The 21,371-nt window shown below is 34.9% G+C and overlaps 1 protein-coding gene across 1 annotated transcript in view; it reads right to left on the reverse strand.

Moving 5' to 3' along the window:
* The window catches only part of LOC133201885 (uncharacterized), a 79,297-nt gene that overhangs the window by 32,079 nt on the left and 25,847 nt on the right, over positions 1-21,371 (reverse strand). Inside the window, exon 9 of the mRNA XM_061337678.1 lies at positions 20,042-20,566. Coding sequence (XP_061193662.1) covers positions 20,042-20,566 — 525 coding nt within the window. The remainder of the gene's footprint in view (positions 1-20,041; positions 20,567-21,371) is intronic.

The raw sequence follows: 21,371 nt of genomic DNA on the forward strand, positions 1-21,371 counted from the left end.
TACTTTAATGTAAACACAAATATTGGGCTAATCCAGAAGAGGTAAGGTAACAGCACTTAAAACGGCACCAACATGTGAAAAATGGAGAGCTTAACTAAGCAGTTCAAATTTCAATTGAAGTTTTTGCAGATAGAGACAGATAGAAGGACAGACGGTGCAAAAGCATTATGCCACCATCTACATGTAAGTTCGTCGGGGGTGGGGGGGTGGGGGGGGGGGGGTATTCCTCTAGCAAATTCTTCTGAGTTTCATAGTTAGGATTGTTGGCACATTCAATCTCATTTAACAAGCATGCATTCAAATCTAAATAGTTTGGATACATAACTCAAAATGTCTGTCTGTATGTTTGTATGTTGTTTCACGTCCCTCTCAAGAATTTTTCACTCGTATGGAGATGCCACCATTTGCCGGTGGAGAGCTGCAAATTTTGATCTATACTAGGCACTCAGGGCCATTGAGCAGTAAAAGATCTTTTTCGTGCCAGCACCTACTGCGACATGGGACCTCGGTTTATATAATCTTATTCGAAGGTCTGGTCACCACGTCCCGTAGTGGATTCGAACCCGCGATGTAAGGATCAACTACATACTCCGCAACTCTAGAGCGGACGTTCTAACCCCTGCGCCACCCTAACGACTTACTCAAAATGAAGTACATGTATCTAATCACTAGTTAAAATAATAAACAAATGCTAATATTTGTGTTTGTAATTCATTAAACTGGAGTTCACAGGATATTCAAATATTATCTTTACTTTAAAAAGAAAAAAAAAATCCTCAGCTGCTTTATTTGTGTATTTGTGGGGCTTGAAAATGAAGGGCATTTAGCATAATCACTTAAAAATGAAATGAAAGTACATTAGATATATGACGTTTTGTGTGAAAATATTATCAAGCATACTTTACAGAGTGGATTGATCATGTGTTTAAAAAAAGGGGGAGAGGGACGATCGTCCAAGTAACTATATGCTTATTCCTACAAACAAAGGGTAAAGCATTGATTCATGTTTGTGGCCACAAAATCCATGACTTCAAAACTTTTTATCTGGATTGCACAAAGAAAACAAATTCATTCAAAAGAATTCACAAATGATTTACTGGCATCATGAGGAATAAACCAAGCACGGAGCATCAAGAAATGGGGGGGGATAATTGATGACGTCTGAAAAATTTTGACAAGCATACCCTCTTCCCTGAAAAAAGAAAAGAAATAAAAGAAAAATACCAAAACTTGCAAAACTTATTTCGGGGGGGGGGGGGGGGGGGGGGGGGGGGGGGGGTCCAATTTAGTACCATTAAATCTGCTGAAGAGACTTCTATACAATAGCCAGGAACCTTGCTAATGCCCTTAAGTACAAAACAGTAAAGCTGCCGTCTCATCAGACACTTCATTTCTTTTTAAAATACAGATGGTATTGCAGGTAGATGTATTGAGATGCGTACATAATACGTTACCATAGATTTCTGTAACATGATTTTCACCTCTAATTTTACATACTCAGTAAATTAAAATGGTATCATATAAAAATATACAAACACAGTATCACTATATTGCATTTAACAGAAAGCCAAGGCTTGATGCGCGAGTCAAAGACTCAAAGGAGGACGAAATGTGTGTGTAATCTCTTAATTTTTTTGTCTTTACAAAATTCAGGAGGCAAAGACATGTTATGTAACTACTTTAATTTATTTAATTCGTTTTAGACTTTCCGATGAGGATGACAGTTATTAGAATAATAATAAATAACTTAACATGCAACTTCTGGAAATACAAGTACTGTACCCCCCCCCCTCTTCCCCCATTTTTTTTTTTATTTTTGTTGAATAGGTTATTCAGTATAGGTCGACAAAATATTCTCGTGGTGTTTTTGATAAATATTAAAACGATTCTTGAAGGAATCTAACTCGCGAAGAACAAAATAAAACACTCGCGGTCAGCACCTAGACAGACCATTTGACATACTAATAGATTTATGAAAGTATCTTTTAGTGATCGAGTTTTCACTTGATAAAATATATATATAAGCTTTTCTGAAACAAAAATCGTAAACAAAGATTTAAACTTCAAAATGTTTTTAATGTTATTTTTTAATGTAGAAGAACTGCTCTCTTAGACGATAGAATTTGAGCAATGGAAGTCATCTAAGTCATGAGTCATTTAACGGAAATAAAAGCGCAGCACTTCCTTGAGCAGTGTTTGGTAACCCCCCCCCCCCCCCCCCCCGCCCTTCTTTTCCTCGGCAATTCTGAGTGACATTTCCTTCACAGGTGGCCTGGCAGGTATCACAGTGAAAAATTCACTGTGATAATTTCCCACCGCACACAGGGATAATAGCTCTAGTAAAACTGATGAGCATGTTATATCTCTATATTGCTATTCATAATGAAATAGATAATTGTAGCAAAAGAATTTTGATGGAAATGTGCTACATGCATTACACCGAATCTGTATATTTGAAGAATTTTCCCCCGTTAATGACAGATCTACTAGAAATTAAAGGGAAAGAATGGAGCGACTAATAGTATATTCGGGGGATATTATACAAGTATTTAAAATACGTCGACAGTAACATATATCTTACTCATTCTATACTTCGATTTTTCGGCAAGTGACAATATAGCTAAGATTTTAGTCGAACTTATAATCTATAAAGACTAGTTAAAAATTATAAAAAGCGGTTTTATATCCATATATCTCGGCTGAACCAACGGGAAATATTTATAGAAATGTCTCTTGCACCACTGCTCAATGGAGGATTTAAAAGGGGATGTTGGGGAGGATGTCCGCAAACACCCCTACACCCCCCTCACACAAATACACACAGAAACACACTAAAAATCCTTATAATACATCTTAATTTTGTTTGTATAAGACTCTATAAATAAAGTGTGAACAAAAGCATGTGTGGCTTTCGATATTTTAATAGAGAAACTTACAAATTTCACCGAGTATAGGGGAGCATTTTTCCTGGTGAGGGTAGGTATCTAGAATTGTTTTTTTTTTTTTAAATATTTAATATAAAAAAGGGGATCGTTATCCAATATCATATAAAATTGCTGGGGATTTATAGATATTTTAACTGAAATCCATTTGCTATTTGCTAAGGCACCTGTATAAATGATAAGAAGTCGACCCCCCTGTTCCAATCATCCCCCCCCCCCCCCCCCCGTTCCAGTCAATCCACTTCTCGTTAGTTCTTGATCATACACAAATCGATCGATAAAAGGGTTCAATACAAATTCAGCTCGGGGGCAGGTGGGGTATCTCAAATAAACGGATTATCTACAGTATAGTACACAAGACTTAAAAACTAATGATTTCCACAGTTTAACTCTTTATTACTTTTTTTTATTGATTCATTTATAAGATTTCACTGATCTGTTACCAATTATTGAGGGTGACGTCACAATGGCTTGAAAACTCTCGATTTGCACACTAAATATGCACCTCTTAGCTGGAGGTGAAACAAGTGGGCGGATCATGGATCTTCAGTTTTCAAAGACCGATTTCTGTACTAAGGATATTCCAGTTTCCTTTCCTCTTGTGATATTTAATTACCTGGTTAAAGGAGAACTTTTTGCAAACAATTAAAAGTACGTGTGCTGAACAACAAAGACAGTATGCCTTATATTACGTACAATGCTTAATCGCCATTTTGCTTTAGAAAAGTTCGGGAAAAGAGTGTACCTGTGACGTCGTATTTTACGACTGTGACGTCGAGTAGTGGTTGTCTGCATTAGGAAGCTGCTGTAAATTTGGTAGTGTTTACATCGCTGCGTTTTTCTGGGCGTTTCGTTGGATTTAAAAGTTGTTACGGTTGTGAAAACATATGTAGGTGTTTGCAGTTGTCGTGCTGAATACGCATCGGTATGTATTTTCGTTTGCTGCGAGTCATTTCTTTAGTCGGGTCTTCATTCATGGGGACTATGAAGCCGTGCGTTGTTGGCAATGTTTAATGGATATCTACAACTCGGAAGGAACGTTTTGCGATAACAGTGGAGTCGTAGGATAATTTAATGACGGACATTCGATGGATTATTTTAATATCGCCGTTTGATTGCAGAAAACTGCAGAATTTAGCGAGAAAATAATGACGCATGCGCAGATGGGGGTTAGTCGATTTTTGATGCCAGGCATCGACTAACCCCCATCTGCGCATGCGTCATTATCTTCTACAGATACAACACTAGAACACCAGATACACTGTATTTATAAAAAGACATTTACCCTAGAAATAATAATTATGACTGAAAATAAACAATAAAAATATGAAATTGGAACACAATAAAAACATGAATGAATAACCAGAAGTCTCTGATGAGACTGTAGCTCTACTGGTCTGTTTGTATAACAAAAGAAAAGTAGCACTTGGATTTGAAACATTGCAACATGCAACAATAAATAGAATTATGTATCTTAATGTAGTCTACTTTTGTGACAAGTTATATTGAAATCAAATGAAAACTAGAGTAGTAGCGTTTTGAAAGTATTTCACGGAAATTTCTATTTTTAGTACCGGTAACCATGACAACACCACTCACCCAAATAAAAAAAAACAGAAATACATATTATGTATTGTAGTGTATTCTAACTGTGTGCCAAATTAGATTGAAATCAGACCAAAATTGTAGGAGGAGTAACGTTTTAAAGGAATTTCACAGAAATTTGTATTTTAAGTAACCATGGCAACACTGTTCATCGAATTCAAAATCCAAAGCAATAAATTATGTATCTTAGTATAGTCTTCTTGTATGCCTAATTATATTAGAAGCAGACTAAAACTGTAGCAGGAGTAGTGTTTTAAAGGAATTTCACAGAAATTTCTATTTTTAGTAACCATGGCAACACTGTCCATCGAAATCAAAAACCGATGCACTAAATTATGTATCTTAGTGTAGTCTACTTGTGTGCCAAGTTATATTGAAATCGGACCAAAACTGTAGGAGGAGTAGCGTTTTAAAGGAATTTCACAGAAATTTCTATTTTTAGTAACCATGGCAACACCGTCCATCGAAATCAAAAACCGATGCACTAAATTATGTATCTTAGTGTAGTCTACTTGTGTGCCAAGTTATATTGAAATCGGACCAAAACTGTAGGAGGAGTAGCGTTTTAAAGGAATTTCACAGAAATTTCTATTTTTAGTAACCATGACAACACCTTCCATCGAAATCAAAAACCAATGCACTAAATTATATATCTTAGTGTAGTCTACTTGTGTGCCAAGTTATATTGAAATCGGACCATAACTGTAGGAGGAGTAGCGTTTTAAAGGAATTTCACAGAAATTTCTATTTTTAGTAACCATGACAACACCGTCCATCGAAATCAAAAACCTATGCACTAAATTATGTATCTTAGTGTAGTCTACTTGTGTGCCAAGTTATACTGAAATCGGACCAAAACTGTAGGAGGAGTAGCGTTTTAAAGGAATTTCACAGAAATTTCTATTTTAAGTAACCATGGCAACACTGTTCATCGAATTCAAAAACCAATGCAATAAATTATGTATCTTAGTACAATCTTCCTGTATGCCTAATTATATTAGAAGCAGACTAAAACTGTAGCAGGAGTAGTGTTTTAAAGGAATTTCACAGAAATTTCTATTTTTAGTAACCATGGCAACACCGTCCATCGAAATCAAAAACCGATGCACTAAATTATGTATCTTAGTGTAGTCTACTTGTGTGCCAAGTTATATTGAAATCGGACCATAACTGTAGGAGGAGTAGTGTTTTAAAGGAATTTCACAGAAATTTCTATTTTTAGTAACCATGACAACACCGTCCATCGAAATCAAAAACCGATGCACTAAATTATGTATCTTAGTGTAGTCTACTTGTGTGCCAAGTTATATTGAAATCGGACCAAAACTGTAGGAGGAGTAGCGTTTTAAAGGAATTTCACAGAAATTTCTATTTTTAGTAACCATGGCAACACCGTCCATCGAAATCAAAAACCGATGCACTAAATTATGTATCTTAGTGTAGTCTACTTGTGTGCCAAGTTATATTGAAATCGGACCAAAACTGTAGGAGGAGTAGCGTTTTAAAGGAATTTCACAGAAATTTCTATTTTTAGTAACCATGGCAACACCGTCCATCGAAATCAAAAACAGATGCACTAAATTATGTATCTTAGTGTAGTCTACCTCTGTGCCAAGTTATATTGAAATCGGACCAAAACTGTAGGAGGAGTAGCGTTTTAAAGGAATTTCACAGAAATTTTTATTTTTAGTAACCATGGCAACACCGTCCAACGAAATCAAAAACCGATGCACTAAATTATGTATCTTAGTGTAGTCTACTTGTGTGCCAAGTTATATTGAAATCGGACCATAACTGTAGGAGGAGTAGCGTTTTGAAAAATTGTTTACAGACAGACGGACAGACAGACAGACAGACAGACAGACAGACAGACAGACGGACGGACGACGGACACCTTACTATCGCATAAGCTCTTCTGGTCTCTGACCAGTAGAGCTAAAAATAAACAATAATTCAATTATATTAGCTTCTTATATACACACTTACCCATTTAGACAGTATCTACTACTGTGAAAACTGATATTTCAAGCAAAACTAAGTTAGTTTTCAGGCACTACACCTGATTTCAAAATTTTCTGAAAATCCAGGATTTATAATTAGTCTAAGATTAAATAATTCCCTGTTTCTTTATAGCTTTCAGGAATTACGTGTGCCTCACGAATAAATTCCATGTTGTAAACAGACACCTGTGGAAATTTGGTAATGAAACCGGAACGTTCATCAAATTATTTCAATTACTCAGCATCCGAGATGAAACTTAATTCATACAGACTGTCTCCAGATACGCACAATAATATGACAATACGCAAAAATTTAATACAGTTGGGTGAACTTACTGAAGCGAGTCTATCGAATCGACCCGAATTTTCCAAGGTTGATTAAGCGGAAGCGAGTATTGTCAAGTCGTACATAAAATTTCAGGGTTTGAAGGTAGTAAAAACGCAATATTTTGAGAAATATTTCACCGATTAATTTGAAAATGAATAGGGTTCGTCCTTTTACGATGCTACATAAGTATGTGGAAGCTGAGAATTGATAGTTTAAAGGTTCTCTTTAAATCTTGCCCATAAGCTGTAACAGACACACTAACACACTAACACACACACATACGCACAGCAGCGATGCTATATCCCCTCCGCAACTAGTTGCGCGAGGGGATAATAAATAATCTGACCGTTTTTGACCTCCTTCCAAACATACATGAAATAAAGTTTTGTTTGAGGGGTGAATTTTCTTTTCTTAACTTAAAATTGATTATCTGTCCCTGGACATGTTCGAAATGAATACCCCCCCTCCCTGTCAGAATCAAATGGTCGTCTACTTAGTCGCAAAAAAATCATCCCTGAAAAAAAAAAGACATGGAATATCTCAATAACCAAAAAAAAAAAAAAAAAATTATATCATATTGGACATTATTTACATAGTCTTTCCATTTCCAAGCCTTATACCCCACCCCACCCCCCTTTTCAATCATTTTCAATTCAGTGATGGTTTTTAATACACGGAGGCAATAATATCATAAAGCACATATGAAATATTTTGATTTTATTATTTATTTATTAAAATCAGACTCGCCCTGAAGGAATTATCCAAAAAAAGAATGTAGTGACTGGCTATTGCCGCTAAGAAACAATTACCAATTCTTGCAGAACATTGGAAGGCTCGATTCAGTGTAATAAAAAAAATGTGGCACCCCAACACCCAATAATTTTGCCAGTTTGTTTTATACTATAGAAAAATAGCTATTTGATGCTTGTGCCTCTATAAAAAAAAAAAAAGGCGTCTGATGGATTTTTTAGAAAATTTTTGTGCTTGTCAAGGAATTTTGGTAGCCCCCCCCCCCCCCCCCCCCCCCCCCGAAATTGCTTCCTACGGGCCTGAGAATTAGGGATAACCCAGATTAATTTATGGATGTACATACAAGTATATTACTGTATATGTTTAGATAACGGTTAAGGACTATTGACCCTCTGCTCCAAATTTCACGAATTTTTTTTTAAACATCCCAACATTGATTTTCATCAAGAGCTATATCATCAAAATCAAATGAAAAATAGTATGAAATATGAAGCACTGCTTATTTTTTCAAAAATGATTTTTATGTCAGATCATAATATGAAGAAATTTTAACACAGAGATTAGGAAGAGTAATAATTAATTATCGCAACATAAAATTAGAAATATGCGGTTTATATGAAAATAATATTTAGTGTCATACCTACTAAATTCATATTAGAAATCATAATGAAGCGCTGCTTCCTAAGTCAGAATATCACAATGTTATATGTGGTTGTAAGAAAACAATACATCTGTTAGAAAGAGTTATCTTTCTTATAAATATTTTTTCATTGGAAAAAAATGTAATACTAACAAGCATTCTGAGAGTATTGCATGAGCAATACTAGTCCCCTACCGGCAAGTGTAATCTGGTTCTGTTCCCGTTAAGAATTGAAAATGCCATAATTCCGTCAAAAATTAATGAAGCGGGACAAAATGCAACTTGATCTATAACTAATCAAGGTAAAGCCACATACCAAAAATCAGCTCAATATCTACAAGCGTTTAGAAGAAAATTGCAGAAAACCCGTAAAAATTGAAAAGGCTGTAATTCCGTCAAAAATCAATGAAGAGGAACGAAATGCAAACTTGATTTGTAACTCATCAAGATACACTCACATACCAAAAATCAGCTCAATATCTGCAAGCGTTTAGGAAAAAAGTGCGGAAAACCAAGTGGGACAGACTGTCAGACAGACAGAGGGACAGACAGACAGACAGAGGGACAGACAGACAGACGGACGGACGGACAGACTCAGAGGAAACCTATAGTCCCCTCCGGTTTCACCGGTAGGGGACTAATAAAAATTCTACATTTGGTGCTTAATACATTGAACCATTTTTAAAATGATTGTTAAAAAGATAGAAATTATTCAATTTTAGGGTTTTAAAACTGGATTTAATTTTTTTTTTTTTGTCAAACATAATAAAACAATTTGAAAAGTACAGTCAAAGGAAATATAAGGTAATGTTTCCATCATATGTTAAGTTTGATCGAATTGACTGCTCTAAGGTCTCGATAATTAAAATCTGATAAAGTAAACTGTGAGTAATACTAGGATATTTTACATGGAAAGTTATCTCTCTTATCAGAGGGTCGGTCCCCCTTAAGCAGAAGAAGAAAAAAAACAGAGTCTTTGTTCTAAATACACTTCAAAAAGCATAAGTAATTTATACATTGCAGGTGATTGAAAATTTTACCTACTATGGTTCAAATTTAAGTTAGGCCTATGTGAAATATTAGAGTTTTCGCAGACAGACAACTAAATGTAATAGAATGAAACACAGACAGAACAAAAAATATACTGTATATGGTATATATGCGACCGATTTTTGTTATCCTCTACCAAATTCTGTGTTTCGTGGTCATTTTAAAAAAATATAATTTTTTTTTACATTTAATCACCATACATGCAAAATTTATATCCTGTAATTCAGGGTTAGAAACTCCCGAAAATTACAACTCGCAAATAATTGCGAGTACCAACAAAGTGAACTCGCAATTTTATAAGACTACTCGCAATTTTCATATAAATTAAATTTATATAAATTAAATACATGTAACTTAAGGAAAAAGTAACTACTGTACAATATACAAAATACAACTACAGTGTGACTTTTATTTAAATTACTGATTTAAATCAAAAGAATTGTGTTCCGTCATATTATATAATTTTGCTACAGTTTCAATGCCAAAAAAAAAAAAAAAAAAAATCAACTCGCAAGTTTTTGCGAGTTACCTAATTTTTATCTCGCAATTTCGGAATTCTAACTTGCGTTTTGCGAGTTGTATATAGTGAATTTTGAACCCTGTAATTGTGTAAAATTTAATGACTCTCATTGAATTACATGTATAAAATATAAAATTAAAAAAAAATTCGCTAATACTTACGGAAGAACCCCCCCCCATGTTCAATGTGTTGTATCTGTCAATCCATTGCTACGCTTGATTTTTTTTGGGGGGGGGGGGGGGGGGGGGTTAAATAATATATTATTTCATTGTCAAATCCAGTAGAAGATTTGGGTTGTTGTGCATTTAGCTTATAGAATAATTTTATAATTGAACGATTTATGAGATGTTCAACACCTTTTTTTAAAAAAAAACTTGGTGGCAGGTGGGCAATATTAATATATAGGCATATACCGGTACATGGGCTACAGTTAATTTTCAGTTTTAACCATACATTTCTTTTTCAGGCACGATAGATAATACAAGAAGGTATATCTTCAAACTCAAATTGTTCGGATCATGCTTGTTCTTTTCCGTTTTTAGCATGCTACGGAAAACGACAATATGATCCAAAGTTCGATCATTTTATTACTAACCATTGAAATTGAAAATTTTTAACATAAAGATTTTATTTTTATTTCATCAACTGAAAATTTTCAGTAGTTCTTATGTATTGTTTGAATGGGAAGTTTAATGAACCACAAAATGAGTATTTATTATTTAGTACTAACGATCTTCAAGATTTCATAACATTTACGGGTTATCCTACTTAAGAAATATTAAGGTGCAGAAAAAATATAATAGTTTACAGTGTATGCTACACACATGGTGTTTTTCTCGGTTAAGCACATAACTTTGAACAGTTTAAAGAAGAATCCACCTTTTCCCGACTTGCGGGGATGGGGTGCGGGAGCCACTTTACCCTTTGGCCTTGGGATCTTCTGTATCGGCTTCTATAGATCGACATGTAGATGTTTACTTCTGGTACACATATCTCTTATTAATTTTTAACTTTATAATTGCGACTATTTATTTCAAGAATTCTTAAAGAAGCTCTAAACACTGCATACTAAAGAGTTCTACTTGTTGGGTAGTTTTCACTCGGCACACCTCGGCCGATTCGTACCTCTGTGATGAAGGTGACGGAATCAGCCGAGGTTTGCCGAATGGGGTAGTTTTATGCAATTAGAGTGACCTGCCCTTAAAAGTAAGATAGGTGTTAGTTTGTGTGAAAGCCCCTCCCCCTTCCCCTTGGAAAAAATTCCTGGATCTGCCCTTGCAAGTTGCAACAGATTTTTAACATAAAATGCCTATACAAAGGATTAGTAAAATTTTTTAATATCTGTATTTGATACTATTTTATACATATAGATTAATCAAAATTTCGTAAATATGAAATCTCTCTCTGTATGTGCCATTACTTTTACGTGAAAGTGGGTTATTTGATGGTTGTGTTCAAGATCGTAGCAGGTCTCCTTTGCAGAACTGTTGTTTATTTCTATCACTCATAAGTCGATGGTAGAGAGTTGAATGAGGATTTTTCTTATCTATAGCAGACAGCAGCAGCAGCACACGATTGTATCCGATGCAGTTAACATATTAAGGACACCCATTTCTTATTTTCAAAACAATGTACTAAATGAATTATTGTGACAGCAATTTTTTTCCGGGATGAAGACTTCAACAACCTGTCAGGAAGAACATTTGACCCTGAAGAGTTGAAGAAACATATATATGTATGCAAAACCAAACGATCCATTGAAATATTTCTTCTCAATCTCTTAATTTAATAAAATCCAAAAAAAAAAAATAAAAAACTAAACAAACAAACAAAAACAAAAACAAAAAACATGCAAGTCATGGATACGTATAGTCTCTGTGTATCTGCAGAAAGAAGTAACCGGACTTTAAAAATGCATTTCTTCCTGATAAATTATTTCATTATGTACTATTTAGATCATGTTTACAGAAATCTAAGGTGACGTGTATACATGTACTTCCGATCGATCTCAATACTAATACATGTAATTCCATCTACATTGTACACTGAAAACCAAAATGACTGCATGATAAGACTGAAGCTCTATAATGTTTATGCTAAGAGAGACATGAAGGAAGTTTGAAACACGTGCATCTTTTTTCAGTTTAACATTTACAGAATCACGCACATGTATTTTAATAAAAAGCTGGTAATGTCTGTTCCACATGAGCTCATCCACTTCACTTTAATCTTCACTTGTTTTGTAAGAAAACAAAATCATTAAAACATTTCAATTCTATCATTTCTCAATCATTTTTCCTTCAGATTTCATACAGTACAATTCAACTTGAAACAATCCGGTATGACATGACTTTTTGCATTCAAGGGAATAGTCTTTATTTTCAGTGATCCATCCGAGTGTAATCTGCAGATCAAACATGACTAGCTAGAGTCACTGTTTTGCATTTCGGCAAGCTACAGAAAATGCTTAGTAATGATAGTTAGCCACTGTTTCCGTTGTTTCCACGTTTACTTTGAATTTTCTGCATTTTCAATGGCCGGAACATATACACTAGACAAAATTGCTAACGCACCACTTGTTATTCTTGTTTGTGAATTGAACATCTACTTAATCGGTACTTGTATATCTAATATACCATCTTTCCCAATACAGTGGAATTGACAAATGTCTCAGTGTCATGACAAAAAACTTTTGTGACCTTCTCGCCCGAAAACCATTTTCCCGACATGCACTGCGCATCGTTTCTTTCAAATATACGAAGTTGGTAATTACAAATTGTGGTCCGTGAGGTTGCAACAAAAGCAGTCTCCGAGTGAAAAATCAAATAATATGCAGCGATTGACTATCATATTGCCTAGTATTCATCCAGTGCTTTGGTGTCCATACCCAGTCTACCTAACTTCCGGTTGCCCCAGTTTTGTGGAAGAATCTTGAAATTGTCCTGTGGTGCTTATTAAATGCCATGGCTATCTAAAGTAAACAATTTTTATATTTGTTAATCTAATTGTAACTAATCTTCACTAGAAGAAAGAATGATGTATGAATTGTTTTAATATTAAGCTCACCTCAACAAAGTTGGGGGAGCTTATGTAATACCCTCGGTGTCGGCGTCGGCATCCCAGGTTAAGGTTTTTGGAGCAGTTTTCTTTTCAAGTACTTTTATGGCCTATATTAGTCAGAGATGCATGGAGGATCCTTCTAGTGTGTTTCATTGTACCAGTCATTGTACCAGTCAAGGTTTTCAGATGCTGCAATTTCAGCTAAAGAATGACCAGGTTAATGTTTTTGGAGCAAGTTAAAGTTTTTGGAGCAGGTCTCATTTCCAAGTAACTATAAGCCCTATATTGACCAAACTTGCATGGATGATACACCTAAGGATGCACACTACTGAACTTGCTTCGGATGCTGGATCTGACCTACATTTTCCGGATGAGTGACTACGTTAAGGTTTTTGGAGTAGATCTCATTTCCAAGTAACTATAAGCCCTATACTGACCAAACTTGCATAGATGATACGTCTAAGGATGCACACTACTGGACTTGCTTCGGATGCTGGATCTGACCTATATTTTCCGGATGAGTGACCAGGTTAAGGTTTTTGGAGCAGATCTCATTTCCAAGTAACTAAAAGCCCTATATTGACCAAACTTGCATGGATGATACATCTAAGGATGCACACTACTGGACTTGCTTTAGATGCTGAATCTGACCTATATTTTCCAGATGAGTAACCAGGTTAAAGTTTTTGGAGCAGATCTCATTTCCAAGTAACTATAAGGCCTATCTGAACCAAACTTGCATAGATGATGCATCAAGGGACGAACAATCTCAAAACTTGCTTCGGATGCTGGATTTGACTTACATTTTCTGAATGAATGACTAGTTTTAAGTTTTCAGATAAGTCTATTCCCAAGTAACTGCAAGCCCTATCAGACCAAAATTGCATAAATGTTGCATCTAGGGATGCACACTCCTAGATTATTAGTTTAGTGTGGGACTTTGCCTTACTTAAAGACAACATTCGTTGAGGTGAGCTCTGTAATCTCTGACTACCTATGTTTTTATATACAAATTTCTCCAAAGCAACCCCCTGCACACGCCATACTAGCTAACTGCTTAGGCACGCTTTTCCAAGGTCAAACGTGGCATAGTTGTAATTTTTTCTGGTTTTTTAGTTAGTACAAACATAAAGACTACAAACACAACGAAAAAAAAAATTTCTTCCTCCAAAAAGCATGAGCACGATTTTCATTATTTCTACAAATGGTCACGCTTCAGTTAACATTGTGGTTATTGATAAGTTAGGACATTAAATGTCTCATTTTTTACTTTGATAACATATCTGTTTCTCAAAAACATCATAAACAATTATAGAAAATTAGCAATGTAATTTTATTTGGTGGTGCGTTAGCAATTTTGTCTAATGTAGTGTTACCCCCCTGTCCGTCCGTCATTTTTCCAGATTTTTATGTCTATACTTGAAGATACTACTGGTATATAATGAGCTGATTTTTAGTATGTCTTTTGATATTGATGTCTTACAGATCAAGTATGAGTTTCGTGTTGACTGACCCATCTTTACGAAAATATTGGGCTTATGGCCCTTAGCAGGGACTTATATACCAGTATATACATGCCCCAGCCCTTGGACTTTGAAAATTCGTAACAAATCTCTGTTTTCTGGACTTTTTTTTATTGTGCTTGTACATAATGCGCTTTGGTTTGTCTCTTTCAGATCAACAATCTCAACTTCTCGGGCCTTTCCGAGAAGCGGAAATACATGTACATGTACTACCTCGAATGTGTTGAGTAGGCGTCCATGAAAATATGGAGACTTCTTATCCATATATAATTATATATAGTCTGGAGCTTAACTTCTTTGAATTTTAAGATCTTACCTGTATCTAAAACATACTACAGAAGGGACAATCAATTCTGTCTATCCAATACTTTAATAAATAGGAAGCGACCACGGGCACCCGATGTTACTTATTTTTCTTTTAGCATAAAAAATTTTAAAAATATTATATAGACCCCCTACCTAATCTTTAAGAAATAGGATGCAACCACAGGCACCTGACGTTACTTATTTTTCTTTCAATAAAAAAAATATACCCCCTACTTAATAATTAGGTAGGGGGTATATTTTTTCATTAAAAGAAAAATAACATCAAGTGGCAGCGACTCCATTTTGTATAAACAGGCACTTAGTATCGTTTTTGAAAGTTGGGGGGGGGGGGATTTTAACAACTTACCTAGCCAAATTTTATTCACCACCAATGAACATTTTCAACAGTTAAAGGTTATAACTGGCAAAAGAGTGGGGGCACCCCCCCCCCCCCCCGATACTATGTGCCTGATGAATGCGTTGTTCCTGCTGACTTTCGTCGACAGTCCAGACGTCCGGTAACATCGATTATTTTTCATTTGAGAAAATGTCGAGCAGTTATCCTTGTAAATGGTCGTCACATAAGGCTCTTCCATTAATTTCATCATGCAGTAATTTAACCAATATCAATTACACCAGGAAACACAGATCCATTGTGAATTGGTAAAGAAATTTAGGTATCTGGAGAAATTGACTAAGGAAAGTGATGACAACACCTCCCCCCCCCCCCCCCCCCCGCAATAGTTTTAACGGCTCCTCATAAATGGTTCACTATATTTTTTTTATTTAGTCATTTTTCCCCTTTAAATTAAAAGCATGGCAATCTAGATCTCCGTTGTATGCACATAAGAAGACCATAATCTTCTTTCTGGGTTTGACAATGAAATCAGATATGTATTGATGTCTTCTACAGCATGCGTGAGTTGTAGTTTTATTATGTTTTTTAATTTTAATGTAAAAGATAACTCGAGTTAAGCAATAGAACATTTAGAAAGAAAACATGTACATACATGTAAGTATATGCGAAAAATATAAAATTATGAAAAATACTCATCTAAATAAATATACTTCACTGCACAATTATATAGAAAGGATATTTGCGTAAATGTGCGAAAACATTATCAATGAAACAGAATTTAATAGTAAATTTTATGTCTAAATTCAAAGATCGAAGATTGGGCGCATGTTTTTTGTCCTGTCTGCCCTTCATTCTTGCTGTCTACGAAAAAAATAATACATGTACAGTATCTGAATGAACTTTGAACTGTAGTTTAGATGAATATGTATTGATCACAAACATAAACTTGCATCATCTCAACATTTGTGCTTTACGAGGTGTGTACGGCAAACAACAATATTAGGTTATCGCTATACATTTTGCGATAATCTTCATCTCCATTTTAGTGCATGGATTTATCCCAAAAAAAAAAAAAAAAGTAAAAGAGGACTTAAAACATAATTCAAAGTTTTACAAGTCACACTTGGTTCAGGAAGGAGGAATTTATCGTTGTTAATAAAAGAAAAACTAAAATATTTTGTGTGTGTGTGTGTGTGTGTTCATTTATTTATTATTGGCATAAAATATGATTGCAAGGTCTACTTCTTTCGCGATTGGCTGAGTGTGATTCGGAAACTTCAGTACTGCCAAATACCAAATACGTGTATCCTGTGACCATCATCACCGGAGGAAAAACCTCCATTAGGGGAGAAAGAGATATTGAATATAAGGTACAATTAGAAAGTGCATATAGATTAAAACCCTTTGATGTAGTGACTTTTTTCAGAAAGCCTTGTCTGGAATTTTTTTTTATTGAAAAGCCGACCTCTACCCCATTTTTTGTTATTACACTGTGATCAAACCTGCCATTTTTTTCTGCCGGATATGGGGTGGGAATAAAATCTAACCATTGCCCCCTGATTTAAGAATCGGGTTTCTGTGAAGCTGTTTAGTATTTCATTATAAATTGTTTCCTTGGTCTACACGGTTTGTCTGAAGTTTTAAGATTCAAGAAGAAAATTAAAAGAAATTAAATATTTCAACTGTGCTGTATGTGATTATTAAAACCGGGGTGGGGGTATCGGATTTGGATATCGATATAGACTCTCTAAGTAATGGTCAACGTGAATCATCTGGTTGATTTTTTTTAATATATCGATCTGTTATTTCACGGGTTTTACTTAATTACAAAATAATTTATGGCTATAATGGATATAATGTAGGGGCTGGCAATATTTTGTCGATTCAAATCAAAGTTGAGAGAGAGAATCAAGCTTAATTTACTTTTTACTTCTCTGTGAAAAATCTGACCAAAAAAAAAAATCTGAGAAAATTGGGGTTGGGGGTTGGGTTACATTCCTCCCTATTTGTCCCAGTGTATGCAAGACAGATTAGGGGACGACCATTTGATTCTGAAAGGGGGTGGCTGGAAATTTTTCTGAGTCCAATTTATTTTCATAGCATCAGTCAAAGACAAATTCTTTATTTTCTTGCCAGTCAAGAACGGATTATCTATTTCCAAGACCAACATTTTAGAGCACAGATTATTTATTATCCCCCTCCCCTCAGAATCAAATGGTCGTCCCCTTATTTGGTTCCAACCCCACCCCCCCCCCACCCCGGTAGGATCAAAATGTATTGATAATTGACAATTAACGTTCTTTAAGCTTTCACTATAAATCATTTTTTGTTGATCTTTTTATTCAAAATCAATCGAAAGATACAAATAATTTAATTTGTTAACAGAATCTGTTCCCTGCATTATCATGCTCTTGTCATACTATATAGCTGCTCATGACTGTGACGTCACATCGACTTGAAAACTCGAGATGTGCACACTAAATATGCACCTCTTAGCTGGGGTGAAACAAGTGGGCGGATCATTTAATCTAAAGGAATAAAGTTTGTGTGTTGTACTACGATAACAGAATACCTTATATTACATACAATGCCTATACGCCATTTTGCCACAGAAAGTTCGGGAAAACAGTGTACATGTGACGTCGCACTTCGAAAAGTGACGTCGATCAGGAGTTGTCTGCAGTGTATTGGCAGTGTTGACATTGTCGCATTTCTCTGGTTATTTGTTGGATTTAATCGTTGTTACGACTGTAAAAATACTTGTTAGTGTTTTCGGTTATCGTAATGAATATGCATTGGTATGTATTTTCGTTCTCTGCGAGTTATTTCTTTAGGATATCGGCATGTGTAGTCTTCATTCATGGATACTTATAGAATGAAAGATACTTGGGATTTTAGCGCAGCGTGACAGTACAAATACTTCTACCGTGTTCATTACCGTTTAATTTGTACATCGCGTGGACTGATTAACAATACAGACCGAATAGTTCAATACACATTGTATATGGATTAACTACAGGATTTTTAACTAACTAAACTGGCGCATGCTCAAAGGGGTTAGTCGCCGCTGAGCGGCGACTAACCCCTTTAGGCATGCGCCAACTAACCCCATAAAATTTTCATCTAACCCCTGCCAATACAAGCAACCTTGTTTACACAAATAAATAAACAAACACAACAATAAACAAACAAACAAATAAATTAAAAAGAAAAAAAAAACAATATTACAAGAAATAAAATAAATTATTTATACAGAAATAAACAAAAACTTTACTCAGTACTTGTATTAGACACAAAATGCATAGAATTAAGGCAACATTTTTTATCTTTTAAGATACAAGTACATGTAAAGAGACTTAGTTGCTTATTTTTTTCAATTCTTTATATTCCGAATGAAATAATTATTCCGAGTTAAAATAATACCCTGTTCATTAGGTCAAAGGCTCATTGACGTTTTTCATACTAATTGTTAGGCCATTATTTACACACTGTATGGTCGACGGATTTTTCTGTTATTTCCCCATCATGACAAGGAGCACACGCTGGGTGTGACCGGTCGGCAGGGGATGTTCACTCCTCCATGGCACCTGATCCCACCTCTTATGTTTTAAAGATCTGTGTATGCTCTGCTCCTAAATTTGTATTGTTTAATGGACTCTTGAGCTTGAATACTGTTCTTTATCTCCATACATTACCTAAAGATACTTCCAAATCAATATGAATAATCATGGGTTTCTTGTTCTTTAGATTTTCAAAGACTTTTTTGCTCACTCCTCCATGACATGATCTGATCCCACCTCTAATGTTTCGGGAGGTCTGTATTTTCTCTGCTCCCAATTTGTATTGTTTAAATGGAGTTTGAGATTAAATACTGTTCGTTATCTCCATATTTCTTTCCCATATATATCCCTATGTAAAAAACTTTGATCCCCCCCCCATTGTGGTCCCATTCTACCCTCAGGTGTCATGATTTGAACAAACTTCAAAATACACTACCTAAAGATGCTCCTCTATCCATATGATTAATCAGGCATTTGCTATACTTGAGAAGAAAATATTTACCGGATAAGATGTTTTTCCTATATATTCTTTTGAAAAACTTTGATCCCCCATTGTGACCCCACCTAACCCCAGGGGTCATGATAATAAGATTTGAATAAATCTGAATCTATGTACACTACTGGAGGATTCTTCCACATCAGTATGATTATTCATGGTTTTTATATTATTGAGAAGATATTATTAAACTATTTCTCTCCATACATTTTTTGTAAAAATTTCATTTTCCATTGTTGTTCTACCCTACCTCCGTGGGTTATGATTTAAATAAACTTGAATCTACGGTATCTAAATATGCTTCCATTTAAATATGATTTATCATGGCTTTACTGTTCTTGAGAAGAAGATTTTTAAATATATTTTTCTATATATTTCTTTGTAACAATTTAATCAACCATTGTGGCCCAACCCAACCATCGGGCGTTCATGATTTGAACAAAGTTTTTGGTCCAGTGGTTCTGGGAAGAGTTTTCAAAGATGCCACCAAATTAACTTATTCTTAATTATCTCCCCTTGAAAGAGGGTGTGACCCTTTATTTGAAAAAACTAGAATTCCCTTCACCCAAGGACGCTTTCTGGCATGTTTGGTTGAAATAGTTTCAGTGCTTCTGTAGAAGAAGGACGCCAGTCAAAAATTTGATCAATAAGCTATTTTGAGCTTTTTAGTTCACATGAGGTAAAATAAGTAGCTTGATCATACATGACATCCTATAGTATACGTACTTGCCATAATAAGTCTCGTCTTAAGATGGGATATACTTATGCAATATAGGCATCAAATACGATTCTCTCTTTTTTTCTCATAAACAAACTTATTGCATTCATAGAGCTGCAAACAAGGACTAACAAATAGAAAGGTAATCTCATACGCACATCATAATAACATAATTAAAATATTACCTCTGTTTGTCCATTCCTTGTAAATGGATCCTTCCTGAAAACACACTTCTTCTCCAACCTTATCATCAAACTTCTTCTCCATATTCAGCACCAGAATAAAGAATGCTCTTGGACTAAGAAAAATCTGATGTGAGGCATAATATGAACACTGTCCTGCAAAGTCAGTCATGGTGATTTTTTTCTCAGGATCATCTGAAATGTTTTTTGCATCTATCTGCAAATTTCCAGGAATCTCTGAACCATGAGAAATTTCTTTGCTTTCCTTCATAACTTCTGCTACATTTTCTGGCGATGTGGCCCCTTGTGGTTCATAGTATGAGGTAGTTTTAATGTCAGTACCATCACGTGATATCTGTCCAATGTTTGATTCTTTAATCATATTGCCCTCATCATCAACTGGTTTCATCTTTTCCTGTGTTTCCCCTTCATCAGTTGCATTTTCTGGATGATACTCGGGAACACTCTGTTTCATGTCTTTTTCATCAAGTCTAATTTTAAAGCGTTGTTGTTGGCTTGAAAAATTAACTGCAAATAAAAATGAATGCAATTTTATGAACACCTTCTATTTTTGTTTTCCCTGTACTTTAAGCAAAGACTTTCTTTTTTATTTGCACAAAAAGACCCTTATTGAATTTTGCTCTGTGTCACAGTAATTATCTTTTAATCAAACTATTGAGCATATTTTGCCAAGGATACGGGGATAGAAATACTTGTAATTAACTTTCAGATTCACTTGCCCTTTGAAAAATCTCCTACTTTGACTTGCCAAAACTTGGTTGCCCAAAATTAAGAAAGAAGAAAATAATTTATTGCTATTAAAATTTAAACAGTAAGAAAAAATGATACACTACTTTTAATTTGGCAATTAAGCTACAAGATAAAAGTCAATGTTACATTTGAATATGTACCGGTACCACTGTCCTTCTCAATTTAACCAGTAAACACACACTGTCATACAGCAATACCCCCTCTCCTTGTTTTGTTTATAATAAAACTCCTTATAAAAAAATCAGCAGGATCCTTTTGTAAATTTTGATTTTCAAAAATAACTGTGAAGCAATGACAAAGAAAGACAGTTGCTACGAAACACACATATCTTGTTTTGTATACGTCATGTAACATATATTCTGTGAGTGAATAAACAATCTACAAAGAAGCTTTCAAGTTGTTAAAGGTAGTGCGTAACTACCATGGAAACACTCCAAAACAGAATAATGAACCTAATTTTTAATTGAACCTAAAATCTGGAAAGGAAACTGAGGGATTCAGTCATGTCAGTCACGTATCTGGCGGAAATCAAGTGTTTAATTTACTGTTTCATTTAAACTAC

This window comes from Saccostrea echinata, unplaced genomic scaffold (genome assembly GCF_033153115.1).
Source record: "Saccostrea echinata isolate AGI-Se365-2 ecotype Australia unplaced genomic scaffold, CSIRO_AGI_Sech_v1 ptg000046l, whole genome shotgun sequence".
Classification (NCBI taxonomy): Eukaryota; Metazoa; Mollusca; class Bivalvia; order Ostreida; family Ostreidae; genus Saccostrea; species Saccostrea echinata.